At 44.2% G+C, this 21,275-nt stretch overlaps 1 protein-coding gene across 10 annotated transcripts in view; it reads right to left on the minus strand.

Moving 5' to 3' along the window:
• Positions 1–15,197: 15,197 nt before the first annotated feature.
• CYLD (CYLD lysine 63 deubiquitinase) overlaps positions 15,198–21,275 on the minus strand; it is a 34,766-nt gene continuing 28,688 nt past the window's right edge. For all 10 annotated transcript variants that reach the window (XM_088671921.1, XM_088671919.1, XM_035118465.3 and 7 more), the window contains exon 17: positions 15,198–21,110. In XM_088671921.1, the coding sequence (XP_088528047.1) occupies positions 20,926–21,110 (185 nt within the window). In that variant the 3' untranslated portion in view covers positions 15,198–20,925. The remainder of the gene's footprint in view (positions 21,111–21,275) is intronic.

The following is a 21,275-nucleotide window of genomic DNA, read 5'->3' on the forward strand; positions in this document are numbered from 1 at the left end:
TTCCGTGTAAAAGAGGCTAGCACCAGGGTATTTTCAAGATCACCTTGTGCTGGGCTCAGTTCAAGGTTCTGGTATTGGTGTACAAAGCTCAACACAGTTTGGGACCAGGATACCTAACAGAGTTCCTCATCCCCTAGATAACACGACCAACCGCAGGAGACGGCATCCGGCAATTCCCATATTTTCAGGAAATCCATTCCACACAATTTGAGAATGGCCACACGGCCTGCCTTTCACTCCTTATAAAGTAGTCTGCTGCCCTCAAGTATGGTGGAGGACCTTGGCCCATTAACAGTGTTGATGTTACGTTCAACTGCTCGTCTACTCAGCTTCTATGCATGGAAAGAAGGGAGGTGCACCCACCTCATCCTTCACCATAGGTGCCAACTCCTAGGAACTGAGGCACTTTTGTGTCATCGTCCCCCATGCTGGCGCCCTCAATGTTCAGAGGGCATTTGGCTCTGCCCCCTGGTTCCTCACAGCATTGCGTGCACAACATCAGGATAATGCATTGGGCCCCCTCAATCATCCCGAGAAGATGGCGCCTCTGTCCTTCACCTCCAGTGGCACAATGTCTTTGGCTGGCCCTTAGAGAAGCTTTGCCACCTTCACCACTTAAGAAGAGCCATGGCTCAATGGTAGAGCACCTGCTTTGCATTCAGAAGGTCCCAGGTTCAATCCCCGGCATCTCCAGATAGGGCCAGGTATCTGAAATCTTGGAGAGCCACTGCTGGTCAGCATAGACAATACTGAGCTAGATGGAGCAATGGTCTGGCTCAGCGTAAGGCAGCTTCCTATGCTCTGAAACCTGCTGGGTTCTCAGACCATGGAAGGCCACAGTTGATGACGTGGTACTCAGGCTTACACTATTCTGCTGCTTTTTGGCTTGGGAAATATGTTTCTGGAAAGTAGATTGTGAAGTCTGGGGCTTTGCTCTAAAAACAAACAAACAAAACTCCCTGTGTGTTTTAAATTTCTCTTGAGTAAAGTTTGAGCAAGGGGTGGGTCATAACACATCACCCGTTTGCTACAAGGACTGCCAGCCTTCCCAACTGGCAAATGGTTAACGGTAAGCAACAGATTTATAACCTGACATAATTAATTGCCGAGATAGTGACATTTCCCATATTATAGACAATTGTGAATTATGAGCCCAGCTGTTAGCCTTCTCATTCGCTGAAATCGGTTGATATATATGTTTATTCGAGGTCAGCTCGGCCTCATCCATTAGAAATATTGTTTTTTCTAAACATTACATTGATTTAATTTAACTCTAATCAATTTAAAATGGTTCTGACAATTAACAAAAGCTTCAAATATGACCTTAAAGTAATAGGATTCATTAGCTATGTTTAGGATTAAACTTATCCTAATAGGGCCATTTTTCTTCCAGAGACTGACCGGTGGTCAGTCAAAATGAAATCAATTATTATAAATTATACAGTTTAAGTTGATTATGTAGTGCCTGCTAATTTGTATAAATAAGGACGTCAAACAATAGGAGCCATTTATTAATAACTCTTTCTGTCTGTCCTGGGGCCCCCTATCATACATGCTGGTACAGCTGCAGGGTCATCTGTTAACTATGAAGTGTTATATTCGCTGCTGCCAGACATGCATGCTAATTAAACCCATAATTAATTGTAACAGTTATAGTTAAAGTCAAAATGCTGACAGCATTTCTTGCCCTATTATTCATGGTAATCAACTGAATCAAAGAGAATCTAATCAACGATTCATATGCTAGCCAGGGGATCAGAATGCGGGAACAGCCCCAAAAGCAGCTGCTACCCGCAGGTCTTGGGACACAATAAGAAACATAAACCTCTCAAATTGCAACACGTCAACATGAACTCGTCTCCATTGTCTTGCAGCGCAAACGCAAGTATAAGTCATATTTAAGGATTCAAAGACCTCGCATCTTGACATGCCAATAGATGCAGATAAATAAGTAAAGTAACAAATGGCTGGTTGGCTGCGAGGCCTGCAACTGAGAACTCTAGGGCTTAGAGAAGGGAAAGCATGTCGCTAGCAGCAAGCACATCACTAGTAGCAGTGTTTAGGAAACCACTTTAAGGGCACTTTCAGACTGTTACTTTTTTGCAGGTGGGATCTAATGCCCAACTGGGAAATTAAGGGCAGCAAAACCCACTTCCAAAAATAATCTGAGTTTTTGCCGTCACAAAAGTAGTGACGAAATGCACTGGGCAATGTGGGAGTGGGGTGGCAATTGATGGGTGCAACATTGTATAATCTTTTCACAAGCAAATCAGGGTAAGTGCTAAATAGTTATCTGGAAGTGACTTAAGTCATTTGTTTCAAAACTGGTATCTTTACTTACATTTGTTTGTTCCTGGACTGTTGCAAGACAACCTCCCAGAAGATCGTAGTCCCAAAGTTGGGAGAATGGAGCGGGCCAGAAGGCCACCTGGTTGCCACCTGGTTCAATGTTTCAGCACCTTTTATAGGGTTCCCAAAGATGTTAAGCCCCAAAGCTCATAACAACATCTTACCAGCAAAATGCCCATCTTCAAAGTGAGGAGGGGAGGATGGAACAGTCCCTTTCCAGTCCATTCACTTTGTAGGGGTACACTTATATACCTGAGTGCTGATTTGCTTAATGCTTTTGTGAGCTACTTTGAGCCTAGTTTGGAAAGGCAGAATATGAATGAAGAGGAAAATCAGTTGAGCATGTGCTCTTCCTTTAGAAGAAATTCTCCTAGAAGCAACTCTCCTAGAGGCAATTATAGGTGGCCAGTTACAGGTATGAGGGAAGTTTTCTATTGTAGCCAATTGTACAGGTGTGCTTGGTTGCAGTGAGCGGCCAGTTTCTTCTGTTTGCAAATGGTGTCCATAGGCCCCCAAAAGTTTAGAGACTCTTGCACTAGGAGGTGTAAGATCACACCTCCCAGTCTGGGAACCTCTGTTCCCAGTCTCTCTGCATCAGGCACAATCTCACTATCAAGGACCATGAACTCACACAGCTCCCAACGTCGAATACAAACCAGGCCATCCAGGGCAGTCTCGAGCAGGTCGACCGCTCTGGCGCTGAGGGGCGGGGATCGCTCCAGCGCCCCCGCCCTCGCAGGGCGCAGCATGGCTTCCGCACTGCTTCGCCGCACAGCGCCCTGCCTACCCTAGAGCCGGCCCCTAGATGCCTTCAGCTCCAAGCATTCAATAGAGGAGCAGGGCATTTGGAGCAGGACCCAGCCAATGCAATCTCCTCCTCCTCTTCCTCCAGACCTTGACCAAATACATGGAACTGGAGATGCAAACCTTGGACTTCACCCATTGGCTGTTGAAAGCACTGCCCATTTTCAAACACCTCACTCACAGGAAGGTGATTGCCTTGATCAGCACACCTGCAGCTGGTAGAACCAGGTGACCCATCCTTTTCATTCATTCATTCATCTGTTCGACACCGTCAGTTAGAAACGAGAGAAACCACACAATCGTTACTTCTCGAAACAGTCACGCCTCGGATTGCAATTCTTAAGAAATAATAACCAACTTTTAGTGGTGGTTCCCCCTTTGTTCCTCCCCCACCCCACTAGCCCGGTTATTGAGCTGAAGTTAATGCTGGCTCAAAAGTATGTCAACACAACAGCTGGAGAGCAACACTTCCTTGTAGCTTTATGTGACAGCATATGCCAGCCACTCAGAACATGTGATAATTCAAACTGGGGCTGATACTACAATAGCAGATGGGCTGCAGCATTGTTATTCTCACTCCAGCTCCCAGCCCTTGAGGGATCACTAAATAAAATCAAAGCAGATGGACCATTACAAGCTCATTCGTGTCCGACTACAAGCACCTCTACCTCCCAGTCGTGATATACGGCAGCTTGGCATAAAATGACACGGCTGGGTAACATGACCTAATGAAAATAGCATCCGACTTGGCAAGTGAAGAATGAGGGTAAAGAAATATGCACAGATCTATTTATCATAGTTCTCTTTACTTTGAACCGAGGGTGGCTTCCGCCTCCCCTTCCCCCGCGTAATGGTTTCATTCCTCTGCACCTGATGCGCTCTGCCTTGAAATTCCATCACAGTCCAGATTTAGATGTGCTGCAGAACAATGTGGTAGAGTGCTGGGCTTGGAGAGGAGGCTGTACCACTTCAGGACGGCAGGTGCATGAAAACAAACAAACAACAACAACAACAACAACAACAACAACTCAATGGAGGTAGAAAAGTAGCACATTAGAGATTAGCACATCCTTCCTGAAGTGCTCCGCACCCCAACCTGATATGGAACATTTAAAAAAAATAGTATTTGCCAACTTGTAGTCTGAAAGGTTACGGCCTGCTGTTAAAACTGTACTCAGCAACTCACTTATTTTTTCGCCTTAGCATCCTTACGCGCATCTTGAAAGCAGTTACAGCACAATGGCCAAGGCTGCAATTCTAAGCACATTTATGACAGAACACACTGAAGCCAGCGGAACCTCTGGGCAAACATGAGTGAGAGCCAGGATTTCTCTAGTGCAAATATCTGTTAGGGAAGCCACAACTTTCAGCTTCACTTTTCCTCTCCCCCTCCCTCAGAACAGGATTAGACCTAATGGGTTTAAGGGAAGATGTTGGCTGAAACTTAGGAAAAACTAGTTTTGTACAGAGATTTGTGTACACCATTCCTGCCCTCTCTTATTCTTCAGAAGGCTCTTATTTTCAGATATGTATTATGTTTTATAGCTGTGCTTGAGATGGGTAGGCAATGCATTATGAGGCTCGGTATTTCAGAAGGGTTTGAGTTGTGGAGGTTATTGCTGGGTTGACAATGTGCATGGTTTGATATGTGGCTCAGCGTGTATTGCTCATTATGGATGATGCGCCATTATGTATTATCTATTACTATGTATGGCTTATTTTTTTGAATCATATCCATAGAATTGTTTTGCTGTTTTTTGCATTGCATTACATTACATAATTATGTCACATTGTTTATTATGGTCTATGTTGTAAACTGCCCCGTGGTCTCCTGAAAAAGGGCAGGATATAAATTTTAAAATATGTAACTACATTTATTTTCTTTTTTTCATTTTCTGGACCTGCATTCTCAAGCAATTCCTTCCAACATTGCTTTCAAGAACCTGAAATCATATTGCCCCACATTTTCATGCATGTCATGATCTGTTTCTTGGGTTCTCATTTTGTTTTGGTTTTTATATTTAGTTTAAAAGTTTTGTAAGTCAATTTAGGTGACTTTTTTTAGAAGGGGGGAGCAGGGAAGCAACTAATAAATGCAAATAAATAAATAACACCATTGCTGAGGTCTTTCCTAGTCTTGCTACCATTCCCTAGTCCAGCCTCTCACCACAACTGTTGTACAAGAATGGAGTTATGCAAATCTACTAACATGAGTTGGGTGGAAGACTCCTAGGGAATATCTCACTCCCAGGGATCTGCCTTTTGAAGGCAATCAATTACCGATTCCTGCATCTTAATTATTCAGGGAGAAAAGAAAGCGTGGAAGAACCGATATGGATGCGATAATGTGGCCTGGAGAAGAGTATTATGGTTAGCACCCATATGACATGCAAGTTCATTTACATGTCCAACAGCTGCTTGGCTTCGCCGTCCTTGAAAGATCATCACCTGACTTGCAAGAAGGGGGTAGGGAGGAAGGGTTTATCCACCTTTGGGCATATTGCTCTGCATTGATTAATAGCTGCTGCCGCCCATATCATTATACATTTAAATGCAGCATTATGCGCCACTTATTCACTAATTTATTGTAATTGAGAGCTGGGAATAGAAGTACCTTTGCAAATTGCTTCCATAGGCTTGATATCAAAACAGCACAGATAATCCAGTGGATGATAGGCATGGTGAGTCCAAATAGCTGGCATAAGTGTCTTTTATACAGCTAAAGCCAGAGCTCCAAATGCAGATTTGGGGAGGGGGGGGCCTGTAGCTCAGTGGCAGAGCATCTGCTTTGCATGCAGAAGATCCCAAGTTCAATACCCAGCATCTCCAAGAAAAGCTGTCTGAAACTGTGCAGAGTTGCTGTTAGTTACTTTAGACAAGGGATGGGGAATCTCAGGCTCAGGGGCCAAATGAATCTCTTCAGGTCTCTCTATTAGGCCTTTGAGATTCACTTCAGGACCACCCCTTCCCCTTCTTACTGGCCTCACTTCACATCCTCCATGAGTGCATTTGTGAGGCACTCGCAACTTTGCTAATGCCTCTTTCTCACCTGGATGGAGGATGGAGAGAGGAAGGGACATTTTGGCACCTGAAGCAAACCACAAAATGGAGTCTCCCTTCCCACCAGGGAAGGAGGGGTGAATGAAGATCTACTTCAGGAACAACAGGGAGAATAACAATCTGCATCAGGATCTGCTGCCCCTGCGGACCCTGCTGCCTGAGGCAGTCACCCCACATTGCCTCCTGGGTGGGCTGGCCCTTGAGAGGGGTATGCAAATGTATGTAGACACTCCACTATTGCACAGAGATGTGCTTTGCATTCATTGCTCCACCCACTGTTGCCTCTGGTCCCACCCACCACCAGCACATGGCCCCCAGAAAGGAATGGGGCAAGAAAGGCTCATTATACCTGCTGCAGAGAAATGAACTGGATCAGCTTTCCCCAACCTAGAGCCCTCCAATATTTTGAACTACAACTCCCACCACCCCCAGCTATCATGTCCAATGGGATATGTTCCAACACGTTGAAGCCAAAATCTGAGACACCATGCTCCTCCTCCTCCTCCTCCTCCTCCTCCTCCTCCTCCTCCTCCTCCTCCTCCTCCTCCTCCTCCTCTTCTTCTTCTTCTTCTTCTTCTTCTTCTTCTTCTTCTTCTTCTTCTTCTTCTTCTTCTTCTATAATTTTATTAGTTTTGCATAAAGGTTATACACCATAAACATAACAGTTTCACACATTAAAAAAGATGTTCTTTCAAACCTTGAGACCTCCTTCCTTCCCTCCACGGGTTCCAATTCTAACTTTTATGTTCCTGCTTTTCTATTGCAAGAGCATAGCAGCCATTTCGGTTGCCGTGATCTCATGCAATTCTGCACCACAGGCCCCCCACCCCAATTTTTTTAAAGCACAGCACCTGGGATTGAACCTGAGAGTTTATGCATGCAGAGCAGATGCTCTCCCCCGAAAGGAAGAGCAATATATAACAGCAGAAAATGGCACAGAGCATAAACCCCAAGGTAGCTTTTTGCGATACATTTGGGTAAGTTAAGGCTCCCATCTGCCAGCTCATTTACAAGAAGACCTTGCACAAGTAAATCTACGTTTATGTAGTGTCTGCCTTCTTAAATTTACTCACCTTTAATTTCCATGCAGAAATTAGTTTATTTGAGAAGTCACCTTACACGATGCCAAGCCGTTGGTCGATCTAGCAAGGTATGATCCACTCTGACTGACAGCAGTCTTGACATCATATCTGCTACATGAGAGACTGCCTCACCCCTTACACACCCAATGCATCCTGCAGGCGTCTGTCTCCTTGCAGTCCCCCAAATACCAGAAGGCCACTTCACAGCAGCTCAGAGCAGGGCTTTCAGTGTACCTGCCTCAGCATCCCTGCTGAGCTAGGACAGGTACCCACTACTTCTGCTTACAGCAAATAATTGGAGGACATTCTTGTTTTGACAAACTTTCCTGGCTCAATGATTTATTTATTTTTTAAAGTTTCTGGCCTGGGTGCTTATTTGTATTGTTTTCCAAACCACCTTTAGTTGTTTCTGCATTGCTTCTAAGCCATTTTTAAATGGTTTTCATTGTATGACTGCAAATCCCCTTGAGCATTATGAAAAAGGTAATCCATAGATTCATAATAAGATAGAATAATCATCATCCTTGATCCTTTAAAAACTGGAGGTATCAGGGGCTGGACATTACCAAGGAGACCCAGTTCATTAAGCACAGTCTCTCTCCTGAGGTGCCGTGATCACCCAAGGTCCCAGTTTCAGCTCCAGACCACACTAGAGGAGGCTTGACTAGTTGGATGTTGGTCCTCCTGCTTAGAACAGGCATAGGCAAACTCCAGCCCTCCAGATGTTTGGGACTACAATTCCCATCATCCCTAGCTAACTGGACCAGTAGTCAGGGATGGTGGGAATTGTAGTCCCAAACATCTGGAGGGCCGGAGTTTGCCGATGCCTGACTTAGAAGGCATGTGCTCCACCCCTGAGTTTAGTTATTCATTATATATAAACAATACAGCCGGGAGCCCATGCATTGCAAAAGCTGTGGCTATCCCATTCAGCTGTTGGTCTTCTTATGCAGACACAAGTGGGGTGGTCCGGGTAAGGTTCAGGTCCAGGTACCCCCAAGGTGGTGGTGGTCCTTTCAGATGTGTGATGTGGACATTTACAAATACATGAAGTTGGCCTAGACCAAACCCTCCAGGTGTCCCTATTTTCCAGGGATGCCTGTGATTTAGAGAAGCTGCCCTGGTTTCTGATTTGATCTTGGAATGTCCCACTTTTCCTTAGGATGTCCCTATTTTCATTGGAGAAATATTGGAGGGTATGGAGTTATCCGACCCCCGAGCTGTCTGAAGGCAATCCTGTATAGGGAAGTTTTTATGTTTAATGTTTTATTGTGTTTTTATATCTGTTATATACCGGTATGTTGGAAGCTGCCCAGAGTGGCTGAGGCAACCCAGTAAGATGTGTGGAGTATAAATAATAAAATTATCATTATGGAATGGGCCGTCCCTATTTTCACTGGAGAAATGTTGGAGGGTATGCTAGATGCAACTGCAGTGTGCCATGATTTCTAGCAAAGGGTTGTCCCTGCTCCACCAGGGAATAAATCTGGGACTTTCTGCACGCAGCACACTTGAGTGAGTTCCTTCCTCCTGCTTCCTAACAGATTAAATCAGGGATAGCCAATTAGGAACCCTCCAGATGTTGCTGAACTACAGCTCCCATGAGGTTATGCAAACACAACCACTGGTCAAGGATGATGGGAGCTGTAGGCCTAGAAGATCTAGACAGCATCATCTTGGCTATCCCTGCATTAAGGGCATACAATCCTGATTACATCAGGTCACAAAAGAATGGAAAACCTAAGTTATACAAACCATGCAAAAATAGAAAACCTATTTTCCTGGCAGAGTACCCCTGCTTTTTAAAAGGTGCATCGCAGACAGAGGTTCAACAGGCACGCCTCTCAGTAGGAGCATGCAATAATGGAAGAACTACACAAAAAAAGGCATGACTGTCAAATAATTGCAGGAAAATCAATATTATCACAGCAGGTACAAATGAGGTTCGATGTGTGGCCATCGAGAGTCACCACTGCTGCAACTTCATTATAGGCCCGTTGTTGCTTTCATGACCAAGACTGCATATCTTCAGCCTTCTGTTTCAATAAAATGATTTCCCTTTCAATTTGGGCTAATACTCTTTCAGCTCTGGTGTCATTGGCTATGAATTGAATTGACACACGCTCTGCGCATTAATATACACTAGGTTTTAATTACTTCTATACTCAGAGGTTCATAAATGATCATCTCACACAACCCTCATAGCTTGCCTGACAGCAGGTGTGAGGAACCTTTAGCCCCCCCCCCAGATGTTGATGAACTACAACTCCCATCAACTGCAGCAAGGATGGCCAACTGCAACTTTTGGAAGGTCAAAGGTTCCCCACTTGCATTTACGGAGACTGTGTCTGAGGTCCAATCCACACACTGTAAGCTTCCCATTTGCTTCGCAGATGTGCAGCAGTGAACACAAAAAATAGGGCAGGCACGACTGTCATTAAAAAAGAAGGAATGTGTCATCAAAAAAGGATTGAGTGAACATAGGACATAGCCTTATTCAGAATCAGACCACTGGTCCATCTAGCTCAGTATAGTCTACACTGACTTCCAGCAGCTCTCCAGGATTTCAGGCTAGGTTCTCTCCAAGCCCTACCTGGAGGTGCCAGGAATTGAACCTGGGTCCTTCTGAGTCCAGAGCTGATGCTCTACTACTGAGCTATGACTCTTCTGTCAGAGATGACCAAAACAGATCCAAGTTTGGAAAGAAAGCCGAAGAAAGAAGATGCAGCTGCAATTTGATACAGCTCTTCCTCTTCCTCTTGAAGAATGGGGTGGGCCACAGCTCTTCACACAGCAAACGACTTGAGTTGCAGGACTAGGCGAGCAGTCAAACACTCCTTTGAGTGGGCAGGGCCTGTGACGTTTGTTGGTGTCCTCAGTACCAGTTCAGTATCTTACTCCCAGTCACCACCCCTAAAGGGGAAGGCTCCTCACAGCTAGGAGCCAGCACTGCCTCTACTGTAGGAGATGCCTGACCAGGGCCGGGGGTCCAATAACACAGGGGCAGAACACCTTGTGGTCTCTCCCCTTGATCACTGGCTTTCTCGTCTAGCTCGGATGTTTCCTGAAGCCCTGATTTCACCTCCCCAACCTTCTGGGACCCTCTCCATGTCTATCCAGTCCCAGATTCCACAATCTCCTCCCCCTCCTCTTCAGGATCTGACCATTCTCTCCAGGACATATCTGCAGGACTCATGACAACCTCTGCCTGGAGAGCAACCACAAACGAGAGCATCCGGTGGAGCAAATGTCCGATCCAGCATGAAGCGACTTTATGTCCTTACCCTCATCTTGAGCAAGCTCCCTCCCTCCCTCCCCTTTGCTACTTCAAAGCCCTTCCTCTGGCTAATTAGCCAACTTTCTTGAGTCTTAAGGAGGGGAATCACTGCCAGCTGGCCAGCATCCCAGTGCTCCTGTCTGCCAGACACTTGGAGAGCAAGCAAATGTTTCTGTCAATGTCCATTGAGCAGGGGACGCAGAGCACCCAGTGAGCATGGGCCTGCCAGTGACTGCAGGGCCTCGGAATGGTTCCATAACTGGGTCCGCAGAAACCAAAATGCTAAGCTGCAAGACGGGCTCAGTATTTTCTTTGCTGCCGCAGGCAGATTAAAATCCACCACAATAAAGAGACTCAAATATACACAAACGGCTTCTGTATTTATTACACTAACGACATAATCAGCTGCATGAACTTGATACTCTTTGGATTATTGATAAGCAGCCAGTTTCTGAATAGTTGGTGGTTCATAGAATTTGTGGTATTTGGGATTTTGTATTGGTTTGGAGGGGGGAAATACTGTTTATTTAAAGCAAACCTATACAGAATCCCAAGCGATGAATGCTACAAACCACCAGCTATGGATCGCCGGTACAAGTCTGTTGCCGCAATGAGTCTCTTTCAAGTTCATGCAACTGATGGCTGGGTTCTGATTCCTGAGGGAAAGCTCTATCAGGTGCCAGCTTCCAAAAATAATTGTCTCTAGTCTGGCCAAGGGGGTTGTTCAAATGGTGCTGCCTGAAAAGTCAGCCATCACTCCACAAGATTTCCACCACCACCCAAAAAAAAGGAAGAGGCTTGTGGAGCAAAAACCAATTTTAAGGTAGGTTAGGTTGCATTTTATATAGAAACACAGCTGGTAACAATAAGCCAGTTTTGCATAAAGGCAGTGGCAAGTTTGAAGGTCTTCCATGCAGGATTGCTGCTCATTGTTTGGAAGGCTTCTCCTGCCCCACAAATCAAAATTCGCTCTCTATTGCTGGGTGTGGGAAGTTCCATCAGTGGTCCTTTAGCCTACCTATTCCTGTGCTTGAACACGGTGTTAAAATTTCACTCACTGCCACACCATGCAGAAGTACCTTAGGGAGACTCTAGCCTCCTCTTCCCCACTCTTTGAGGGTCCCTGGCGCACGGCAGAAGAGAACGGGTGAATGTACCTATAAATCTACTCTTTTTAACATTTTGCTTTGTCACTGCAGGTCTTGTTAAGGAAAAGCAGTGTCCCTATTCTCCTGTTTAAAGAATTGTTTGAAACCTGCAGCTGGCCTGAAGCCCAACTCTTCAATATACTGTAGCTCACATCAAAAGGATTCCCACCCCCACCCAAAATTGGCCTATTTTAAATAATCACACAGTTCAAAAGCTAGCCGATGCTTTTCTAGGATCTCTTAGAAACAAAACAAAAACCCCAGGAAATTTCTGAAGTTGAGCTAAGTAATGGCATTTGTGGGGGGTGGGGTAGGGGAGAGTTGTAAATAGGCAATATTTGGGACTCCCAGCCCTGTGTTTTGAAATACAAGAGATCCAGTGGGAATTATGGGGTGTTGGTCCTCCTATCTTTGTTCAGTGGTTGTTAACCAAAATGCAGTAAGAAGTCCGTGGAATAGTGAAAAGAACATTAGGTCTGGATGAAGCCATTTCAGGCTCAAACAAGGTCCAACAAAACTCACAGGATAGTTTTGCACAAGCCAGGATGGAAAATGCCTTACACACACCCCAAAAGCAAAACCTCTTCAGTTCATCCCATTTTCGTGACATTAAAAATCAATATGAAAAATTCACACCCACTTTTGTGCACGTCTCTCCTAATACTGTATGCTCATTTAAGCATTTGTGCACCATTCCAGGGCATATAAATATATATATAATTCCTTCCAGTAGCACCTTAGAGACCAACTATGTTTGTCATTGGTATGAGCTTTTGTGTGCATGCACTTTTTCAGCTACCCGAATGCACACAAAAGCTCATACCTATGACAAACTTAGTTGGTCTCTAAGGTGCTACTGGAAGGAAATTTTTTTTAATTTTTTGTTTGGACTACATCAGACCAACACGGCTACCTACCTGTAACAAATATTTATATATGCTATTCTTTAAAAAAAACCCACATTTTTGCACCCCCCCCAAAAAATATACACATCCCCCCCCCTCCATGTTATGGTCTGAGAACTACATTTCAAAATCCAGAGGAGTTTGGGTAATTTTCTCAGTTGTGCCGATTAATCTATCTGTTGGTGGGCAATAGACAAAATCCCTGGATGGAGATGGAACCGTCAAGTTCAAAGGATGCCTCTCTGCAGACGCGAGCTTTGCTTCCCACAAGCTCCCGCACAAAACTGCAAAACTCTGCAATGCTCTGTAAACCACATTTAAGGTATGGGAAGCACCGTGATCCAGATTAATCCCAAGTACACCCCCCCTCCCTCCATGCCCATATTACATCATCCATGTTTCAACAAGAGGTGGGGAGCTGGATCCAGCTGACAGGCCAGATCTTCCTGTTCTCTGACTCTTGGATTCAGCCACCTGTCAATCACCTGAGAGCATCAGAACGTCAGGTGAAGCATCCACTGGCCCATGTGGCAACCTTTCCCTGCCAGACTTGCTGCAAGCATCGTTCAGTGATTAGAGCAAGTTTCAGGCATTAGGGAGAAACTGGGTTGTGCTACAGAGGTCCACTAGAGTTATGCATCCAGTTTATGCCCCTGAACCCTGGTTCAAGAAGTGGACCACACACGGATCTCTACTTAAGGTCTGTGGTTTGCTACAGAGGGACTCTACTTCTATCGCTCTGTCTCTCTGCACAACTGTTATGAAGATAATACAAGCTAACGCCTCACCGCCCACCCCCCAACATACCACCCTATGCTCCCGGGTAGGAAAACATGGGATTAAAATGTGGTTAACTCATACACATTAAAACCTTATTTAAACATGCATAAATATATATATGCAAGCAATTATAACTACTGTTCAGCTTTAGTATGTAAAATAACTGGGATAATGTGAACAAATTAATTGGCACTTAAGAAAAATTAATGCAAATTAGTTGCATTTCATGGAGCATCTCAGCAGAGAGGGGAAGCAGGCAGTTGTCTCTTTTCGCCACAAGATGGCACCTGATGCATGTATTTCAGTCAGAAGCTAAATAAAAAAATTCCTTCAGTAGCACCTTAAAGACCAACTAAGTTTTTATTTTGGTATGAGCTTTCGTGTGCATGCACACTTCTTCAGATACAGTGAAATGGAAGTTTCCAGGCACTTATGTAGAGAAGGGGTGGGGAGGGATGGGGATGGGGAGGGGGGATCACTCAGAAGGGTGGTGGAAATGGGTGATTGACTGACTGATAGCTGTTGATGACCGCAAACGACTGCAAATGGTTTTGCATGAAAAAGCAAGGGTTGAGATGGCTTCTCTACATAAGTGCCTGGAAACTTCCATTTCACTGTATCTGAAGAAGTGTGCATGCACATGAAAGCTCATACCAAAATAAAAACTTAGTTGGTCTTTAAGGTGCTACTGAAGGAATTTTTTTATTTTACTTCGATCCAGACCAACACGGCTACCTACCTGTAGTCAGAAGCTAGCTGGTGGCAAAACTGAAAAACAGAAGTTTTGCCATTCCAAGTTCAAGATATATAATGAAACAATGGTTCCACAGTTAAGGAAAAGGAGAATAATATCTGGAGACTTTACAGTTGAAACAGTTGAAACCGGTGATCTTTATGCAACAGGCAATACATAGGCCAAGATCTTTTACTGCATAGGAGAAAGGATAGGTACCCGCTATGGACCTAAAGTTGGGCTGCAAAAAAGCAGCCAGTGACTACAAGGGCACATAGCATGTTTCCTAAGCAGCTTTTCCATGTCAGAAAGCAAGCTGCTTCGTCATCACAAGAAGCTACAGAACAGCCAGAGCCCTGGGCAGACAACCCCGCTTAAACAAAATCTGGGCTTGCCGGCTATTCTTTTCCCACAACACATTCCTCATTTTTGAGCTCCTGCTGCACAATCTTACATCATAGCACAACCCTGGTGATGTTCTGCTTGAAAGTACGTGCATTTACTCTGTGTGAGTTGCCGAGCTGTAGTTTTACTTTTTAATTTTTTTTTTCATAACTGTTCTTTTCTGTGTTTTGTTAAGAGGCCTAAATGTATTTTAAATAAAATTACAAAATACTAGAGCCAAGGTGTGGTTTGAGGGAAGGATCGGGCCCCCCCATCAGTGCAAGGTAGGCTTTGAGCATGCTCTACCCAATGCACAGAGGCTAGAGTACATTTCAAACGTGGGACTTCACACAGGAAGAGTCACATGTGCAAACATTTGGGTCTCAAGAGTGATGAAGTTATGCATCAGACAGGGAACCTGCGGTCCTCCAGTATTTCTGGGTGCCAACTTCCGTAAGCCTGAGTGAGCAATGCCGAAAGTCAAAGAAGAATGGGGGTTGTGGTCCAACAACCTCAGGAAGGTCCCAGGGCTCCCCATCTGTGCTACACATTATCACATTTTTGCCCCTCTGCCGTGTATAAACCACCCAATGAAGATCATGTAAACGCCACAGAATAAACCCCTTTCCAGGATCAGGTGCCTTTCAAAGCTCCCCCAAGTAATTTAGACAGCCATAAAAATGATAAGTTTTAATAAATATTAATACAGAAATAGGATATGGTACAGTCTCTTCTCTGGGAAATTAAGGCTTAATTACAGCAACCCGATATAAAACACTTCTCTAAGCTCTTGGTGGAGACAATCTACCGAGGAGACGACTGCACTCGAGCACAGGATGTTTATTTAACAAAAACACCAGGAATTGTGCAGGCCAATGCAAAACACGCTTTGTTACAATGGCGGAATAAATAAAACCCAAAACCTCGAGAGGCAGTCTGAAGAAAAATAAAAAGTTCCACCTTCACGTTCACACAAACGCAGCTCTTCTGTAACCATCTCAGCCCTGGGAGCACGACACCAGGGTTTGGGAACCGTGATAACGTTGCAACGTCTGCGGGGAAACCTGAAACATGACCTAGAAAAAAAAATGATTCCACATCCGTAGACATTTCGTTCCGTATATGCAAGTGTTAAAATGTTCACCTTTGTACAGTTGAGATGAGAGGATTAAAAGGACAGTATCAGAATGCCAAAACTACTATCAGAATGTGAGCGTTTTGTTTGGTTGTTTTTGAGGGGATGAGATATGAAAAGATGATGCTAGTTTTTTTTCTTCTTCTTCTCTATTTCACATCACAGTCAGAAGGGAGAGTTCACAGATGCATAAATGCTACGGAGGAACTGCGACAGCAAGTGATGATGATTTGAAGATGGGAAAACCACCACCACAGATCAAAAACCACCACAAAAAACAGGGCTTATTATATACACCTCAACACACACACACAGCACTTTTCAATGGAGGCAGCCCAAGCATTGGGATGCATGCTGTCTCACTGTACACAACGCCAGCTCTCGTTGCTTTGTTGAGTTTAAAATAAAAAAGGCATTGTATTCAAGGCCCCTAAAGTACAGATACGTTCAATTTTGCTACTCCCCAGCCAGTGGAACAGAAGCAGAAGCTCCACAAGTTACATGATCATAAACAGTGACTTAGCCACCTCAACTACATCTCTGATCCTCTTGCACATTTCCACGTGGGCCTTATTTTAAAAATTTAAGTCTTCTCATAGTGTCAAGTAGCAGAAGCCACAAAAGCAAAGTGGGGAAGATTGCTGCAACAGCGTTCAGAACACAAGTATCGAAACACCAGGATTATGAGCAACAGAACCAGAAAATGCTACAAATGAAGAGGAGGGTTCAAGAGAAGGGGTTTTCTACTCCTTTCATAGACCATGTGGGCTGAGGGTAAATGGGGCAGCCAAATCCCCGATTGTTTCCTGCAAGTGGCTCAGACATATTTTGCAAAAGCCAAACTATGACAAGCCACAGGTAATATCTGGCAAGGTAATCTCCTCTCCATTGCAAAGCAGACTTGGGAAGGTGCTTTGCAACAGAACAGGGGAGAAGGGAAGCAGTCCCTCCTAAGGGAGTTTTGTTTGCTTTGCATCAAGGGGCTAACCGGGAAAATAATTATGTATGGCTGCAGTATAATAAGTAGTCTGGATTTTATAAATAGGATCAAACTTAAAACATTTCCAGAAAATTGGACAAGTTCACAAGTCACAGTTCCTCCACTGCAAAAAAAAACCACCCCAAGATATTGTTTAATTTCCTTCCCAAAGGTTTATGAAAGGTGTTTGATCTGTATAGTTGTAACATGCATTTAAATTTGTAGCCTGTTGCATCCACAGGAACAAACCCTGTGTACTTTTGCAGTGGAAAGTTCTCCCTCCCTCAAACATATGAATCAAAGAGATGCCAAATGCATGTATCCAACACAATACATTTCTGCTCTAAAATGCTCTATCCACTTCACTTTTGTCAGAGTTAACATTTTACCATTGTCTCACCATGATTCAATTTTACATCTGAACAGTGTTGTGCCAGGCCCTATTCACACATGCCTCCTCTAGCACAGACTTGTAAATTGCTACCTGCTCAATGGCCTGCAAGAACGACCTCCAAGAGAACATTTTGCCAAAGGTGGTTTTCTTTGCTGCACTGTTTTAAATTATTTACTGTCAGCTGCCCTGAGCATTGTGAAAACAGTGGAAAGTGTATAAAATTGGATTTTTATAAGCTGATGAATGTCTCTATCGGGAACAGTAGTTTTGAAAACTGTTTCGGTATCTTCAGGAAAGCTGGGAAACACACACACAAACCTTAGGGCCACAGTTAATAGTTTTCAGATAACAGCAGCATAGATGCAAAAGGGGAAACGGTGTGATCTCGTTCTGAATGAATGAGAACAAAAACACTCGAAAATGTTTAAGTATAAAAGGTAGAAATGTTGGCCTATAAGAAATATCCCAAAATCTGTATTAGGGCTACCAAAACAGAACAAAAGAATACAGCAGCTTTCAAAAAGCTTGGGTACTAAATAGAGAAATTTGGGTGATCCTGCAATGCTGTCGGGATCAGACAGAGGATGAAATGGAAGAAATGGGGTGGGGAGGGGAATTGGGGAACTTGGTCCAGAAGAGGGAAGATTTCAGTTGCTTTGGAAGGGGGAGCAGGGATGCTGGCTGGTGCATGAAGTTTCAGTGGAGGCAGAGGAAGGCTCTGATTACCTGGGGGGGGGGGGAGTTGAACAAGAGGTGGTGAGGACTGAACAACACCTGAACAGGAAGGTGCAGCCTTTCCCGGTCAGAACCAGGTGCTCCTTTTGCAGATGGGATGAGAGACGACCGTCCCAACGGAGCAGGATCTTGCAAACTCTGCATTTCCACAAGGCAAGGGAACAAATCACGCCTCATCTTCAAAAGCTTGGAGCAACTTTTGTCACTTCTGAATTTCTTTCCTTACTCCTGGATCACGATGCCAGAGCCCTGCGTCTGCAGCTGAGCCTGTACCATTACTTGCCTGAAGGTCTGTTCTTTACTTCCAAATTAAGAGCCACTGTCTGCAAACTGAGTGCAATTTAAAATGGAACTTTTTTTAAAAAAAGTCTTATTCAAGATGAAGCCTTGCCTCATCCTCCTTTATGCCCTCACCCAGAGGGTTGCAGCCAATGAGGAAGCAGCAGCCACTTCCAAAGTAGCAGGAAAGAAGTTGCGAGACAGTTGTGGACTAGGGGGAAAAATAAATGGCAGGACAGAATGGGAAAATCAGAAGGGAGGGGGTTGAAAAAGCAGGTGGCAGGTATTGGGGGCTGGGTAGGGGTCCCAGCCATTTCACTACATAGCTCCAGGGGCTTTTGCCACCTCTGCTATATTGCAGCAAAACAAAGTGGCAACTTAAAAGTGAACCAACACAAGGTGGAGGTGGGGAGAAGATGGACGATTTCATTTTATGCGACTTAATGAATACAGTGTTCGCATCCCAAACCAAGTGGAATTTAGTCCTATGTAGATGATGCAGATTTTGCATCCCATGCGTGTTTAGCAGGCCTGGATGTTTATGAGGCTACCAGGTGTGTGGGTGCAAGCACTGCAGCCAAAATTCATCCAAAGCAGCCCTAAGTGTCTCTTACTCTCTCCCGTTTCTAAACAGCAGCCTGACCTAAGACTACTCACAATGTCTACCCATTTGACCACCCCAAGCTTAAAGAAAGAAAAAAAGAGTACAATTTCTCCACCCACATTCAAATTTTGTTCGTATTGGATGTGCATTTAGCTGCTCTTTTTAAAAACGAAATACTTAAGGCAACTACAACAGGAGATATTTTTCCCACTGCAGAGAACTATTAGACTCAGTTGTTCATAAAAATATTAAATACTTGATACTTGAAAGCAACAAGTAACTCCATATGTACTGAGCAGCAAGTCAAATGGTTTGTCTACACACAGACCTTACTTAATCCTTTTAAGATGATAAATGTGTAAGCAATCTCAAAAAAAGAGAAAGAAAATAAATAAGCACCAGCTTCCATTTTATAGACTACAGACTTCTGAGCCAAAGATGTTCCTTCCCTGAGGCAAAAAGCTGAACATGTTGTCAAGGGTGCAAGCTTGTGCCGTGAACCTATTAATATTAGGCATGGGTGTCTGGAGAGGATATTTCATCCCAACAACTTGAAGGTATGTATTGCACTCTGAAATCAAATACTTTCAAATCTACCTCACAAGCAAGGTGCACCTGATAGTCCCACACAGGCAAGCAGAATAAGGACAAAAGACTATTTTTGGGGTAGCCGACATGGTAGACTTCAACTGTTATCAGGATTCTCGTCAGCCCCAACCAGCCTGGCCGATGGTGACAGGTGATGTTAAGTTGTAGTCCAACAGCATCTGAAGGACACCATGTTGGCTGCCCCAGCCTATTATTCTGTACTACCTTGACTGGCAATCACACCAACCGTATGGAAAACCACAGCAACAGAACGTCCTCACCAGTAATGCCTTAGCCTAGCGGGCAGTGGAGACATCGTTTTCCCTCAAAGAAAGACTGTGGTGTACATATACTAAACGGCTGAATTCCTTATGTAATCTAGATTTGATTTTCAAACACACACACACACACACTATAAAAAAGACACTTTAAAAAGGTTAGCTCTTTAACATCCCTGCTGTTTTGGAACCCTTCTAAATCAACTTTGCCACCTTCTTTTTACCAATCACAGCTGCAAGTCATATTATGGTCTTTGACTCTCAGAAGTAAAACTACACTGGAGTCAGAAGTTCCAAGTGACTAGGCAGTGTCGGGGGGGGGGGATGAAAAAATCCATAAAAGCAGACAAGCGGGAAGTTTGCTAAGGAGTTTTCCAAACGTAGAAGTATAAGAAGCAGTTTTTAAAAGCAAACTTCCACTGAAAGTCAAGCTTGAACACAGTGCCAATGTAATACTTTGCAAGCATGGAAATATATTCAGAAGAATTTATGTGGGTGCGCCCAATATGGAAGCATGAGATCGGAATGAGTCATCCACAGAACCTGCTCAGAGATGATCCTGCAAACAGCATCCAGTTCACAGAATAGACTGAGTGAGTTGTGTGGATGAAGGAAAACACCGAAATGCTTCCAGCTATGGGAATTAGTCTAAACACCAACTTGTAGCTGCAAAACATTTACACCAGCTTAATCTTCGCCGTTTTCCAGCAGGCAACCATTAGCTACAAAGGGAACACTGAGCATTCTTGGTCCAGGGGAATACAATGGAGGAAACAGACAGCTAATGCGTTTTGCACACTCACTCAACACAATAAAGATGTTTTGTTCCTGTTGTGATTTAACTTATACCAGGTCAAAATAAGCAAAACAAAAGCCTCAGTGCCAAGATTCAGGCCAGCATCCAGTGTATTACAGAGGTGAAGTGCCTTGATTGTACAACCTATACAATGCTGGAGAAAACACACATATTAATACAGTCCTCTCCCTTAGGCTTTGTGGTTCCCTGGATGAGGTCTATGCAGAAAATTCCACAAGGCAATTTTGAAACACATAAAACTTCACTCCATGTACACAACTCCTCTGAAAATGCAGCCTAAATGTTTCAGTAGCTACATTTAGACTTCTTTTATTTTTTTAGAAAAATCCTACACACGCACACACACACACACTTCCTAGAGTGCAAAATGCTTATTAAGTACTTTAGCAACAGAACATTGCATTGTGAAGTTTTTTCCACCCCTTCTTTAAAATATGCACTTCTTTTGCCATAGACGCTTGCTTTCCACCCCCTTTGAAGCATCCATTGCCGGCAACAGATGCACGAGCAAGTGCGCCGACAGTCCTGCTGAATCTTCTTGGGCCACAGTCAAGCTGCTGGGAAGCTGCTTCCCTTCTTCCAGACGACAACTTTTCATTTGTACAAGCTCATGGTTGGGCTCTGATACATGCACATATAAGCGTCACAAAGTAGCCTTCGTGCACAGCCTTGAATTCTTCTCGAGTCCAGTGAATGCAATTCCTCAAGGGACATTTTCAGGTACTCGCCAACTTCTGGGCATGGAGTCACTTGAGGGATATTAAAGCCATTCTGTCCTCCTTTTGAGGTAAGAAGGAAGAGGAGAGGGCAGACAAGTTAATTCAAGGGGGGAGGGGGACACACAATTCACTGCCAACTATGTGAGGTAGGATTGGTAGGTGAGTGCTATGTTCAAGGTCACCCACTGAGCTCCATGGCAGAGTGGGATTTGAAGGTGAGTCTCC

The sequence above is a fragment of the Zootoca vivipara genome, chromosome 6 (assembly GCF_965207765.1).
Source record: "Zootoca vivipara chromosome 6, rZooViv2.hap1.1, whole genome shotgun sequence".
NCBI classification, from domain to species: Eukaryota; Metazoa; Chordata; class Lepidosauria; order Squamata; family Lacertidae; genus Zootoca; species Zootoca vivipara.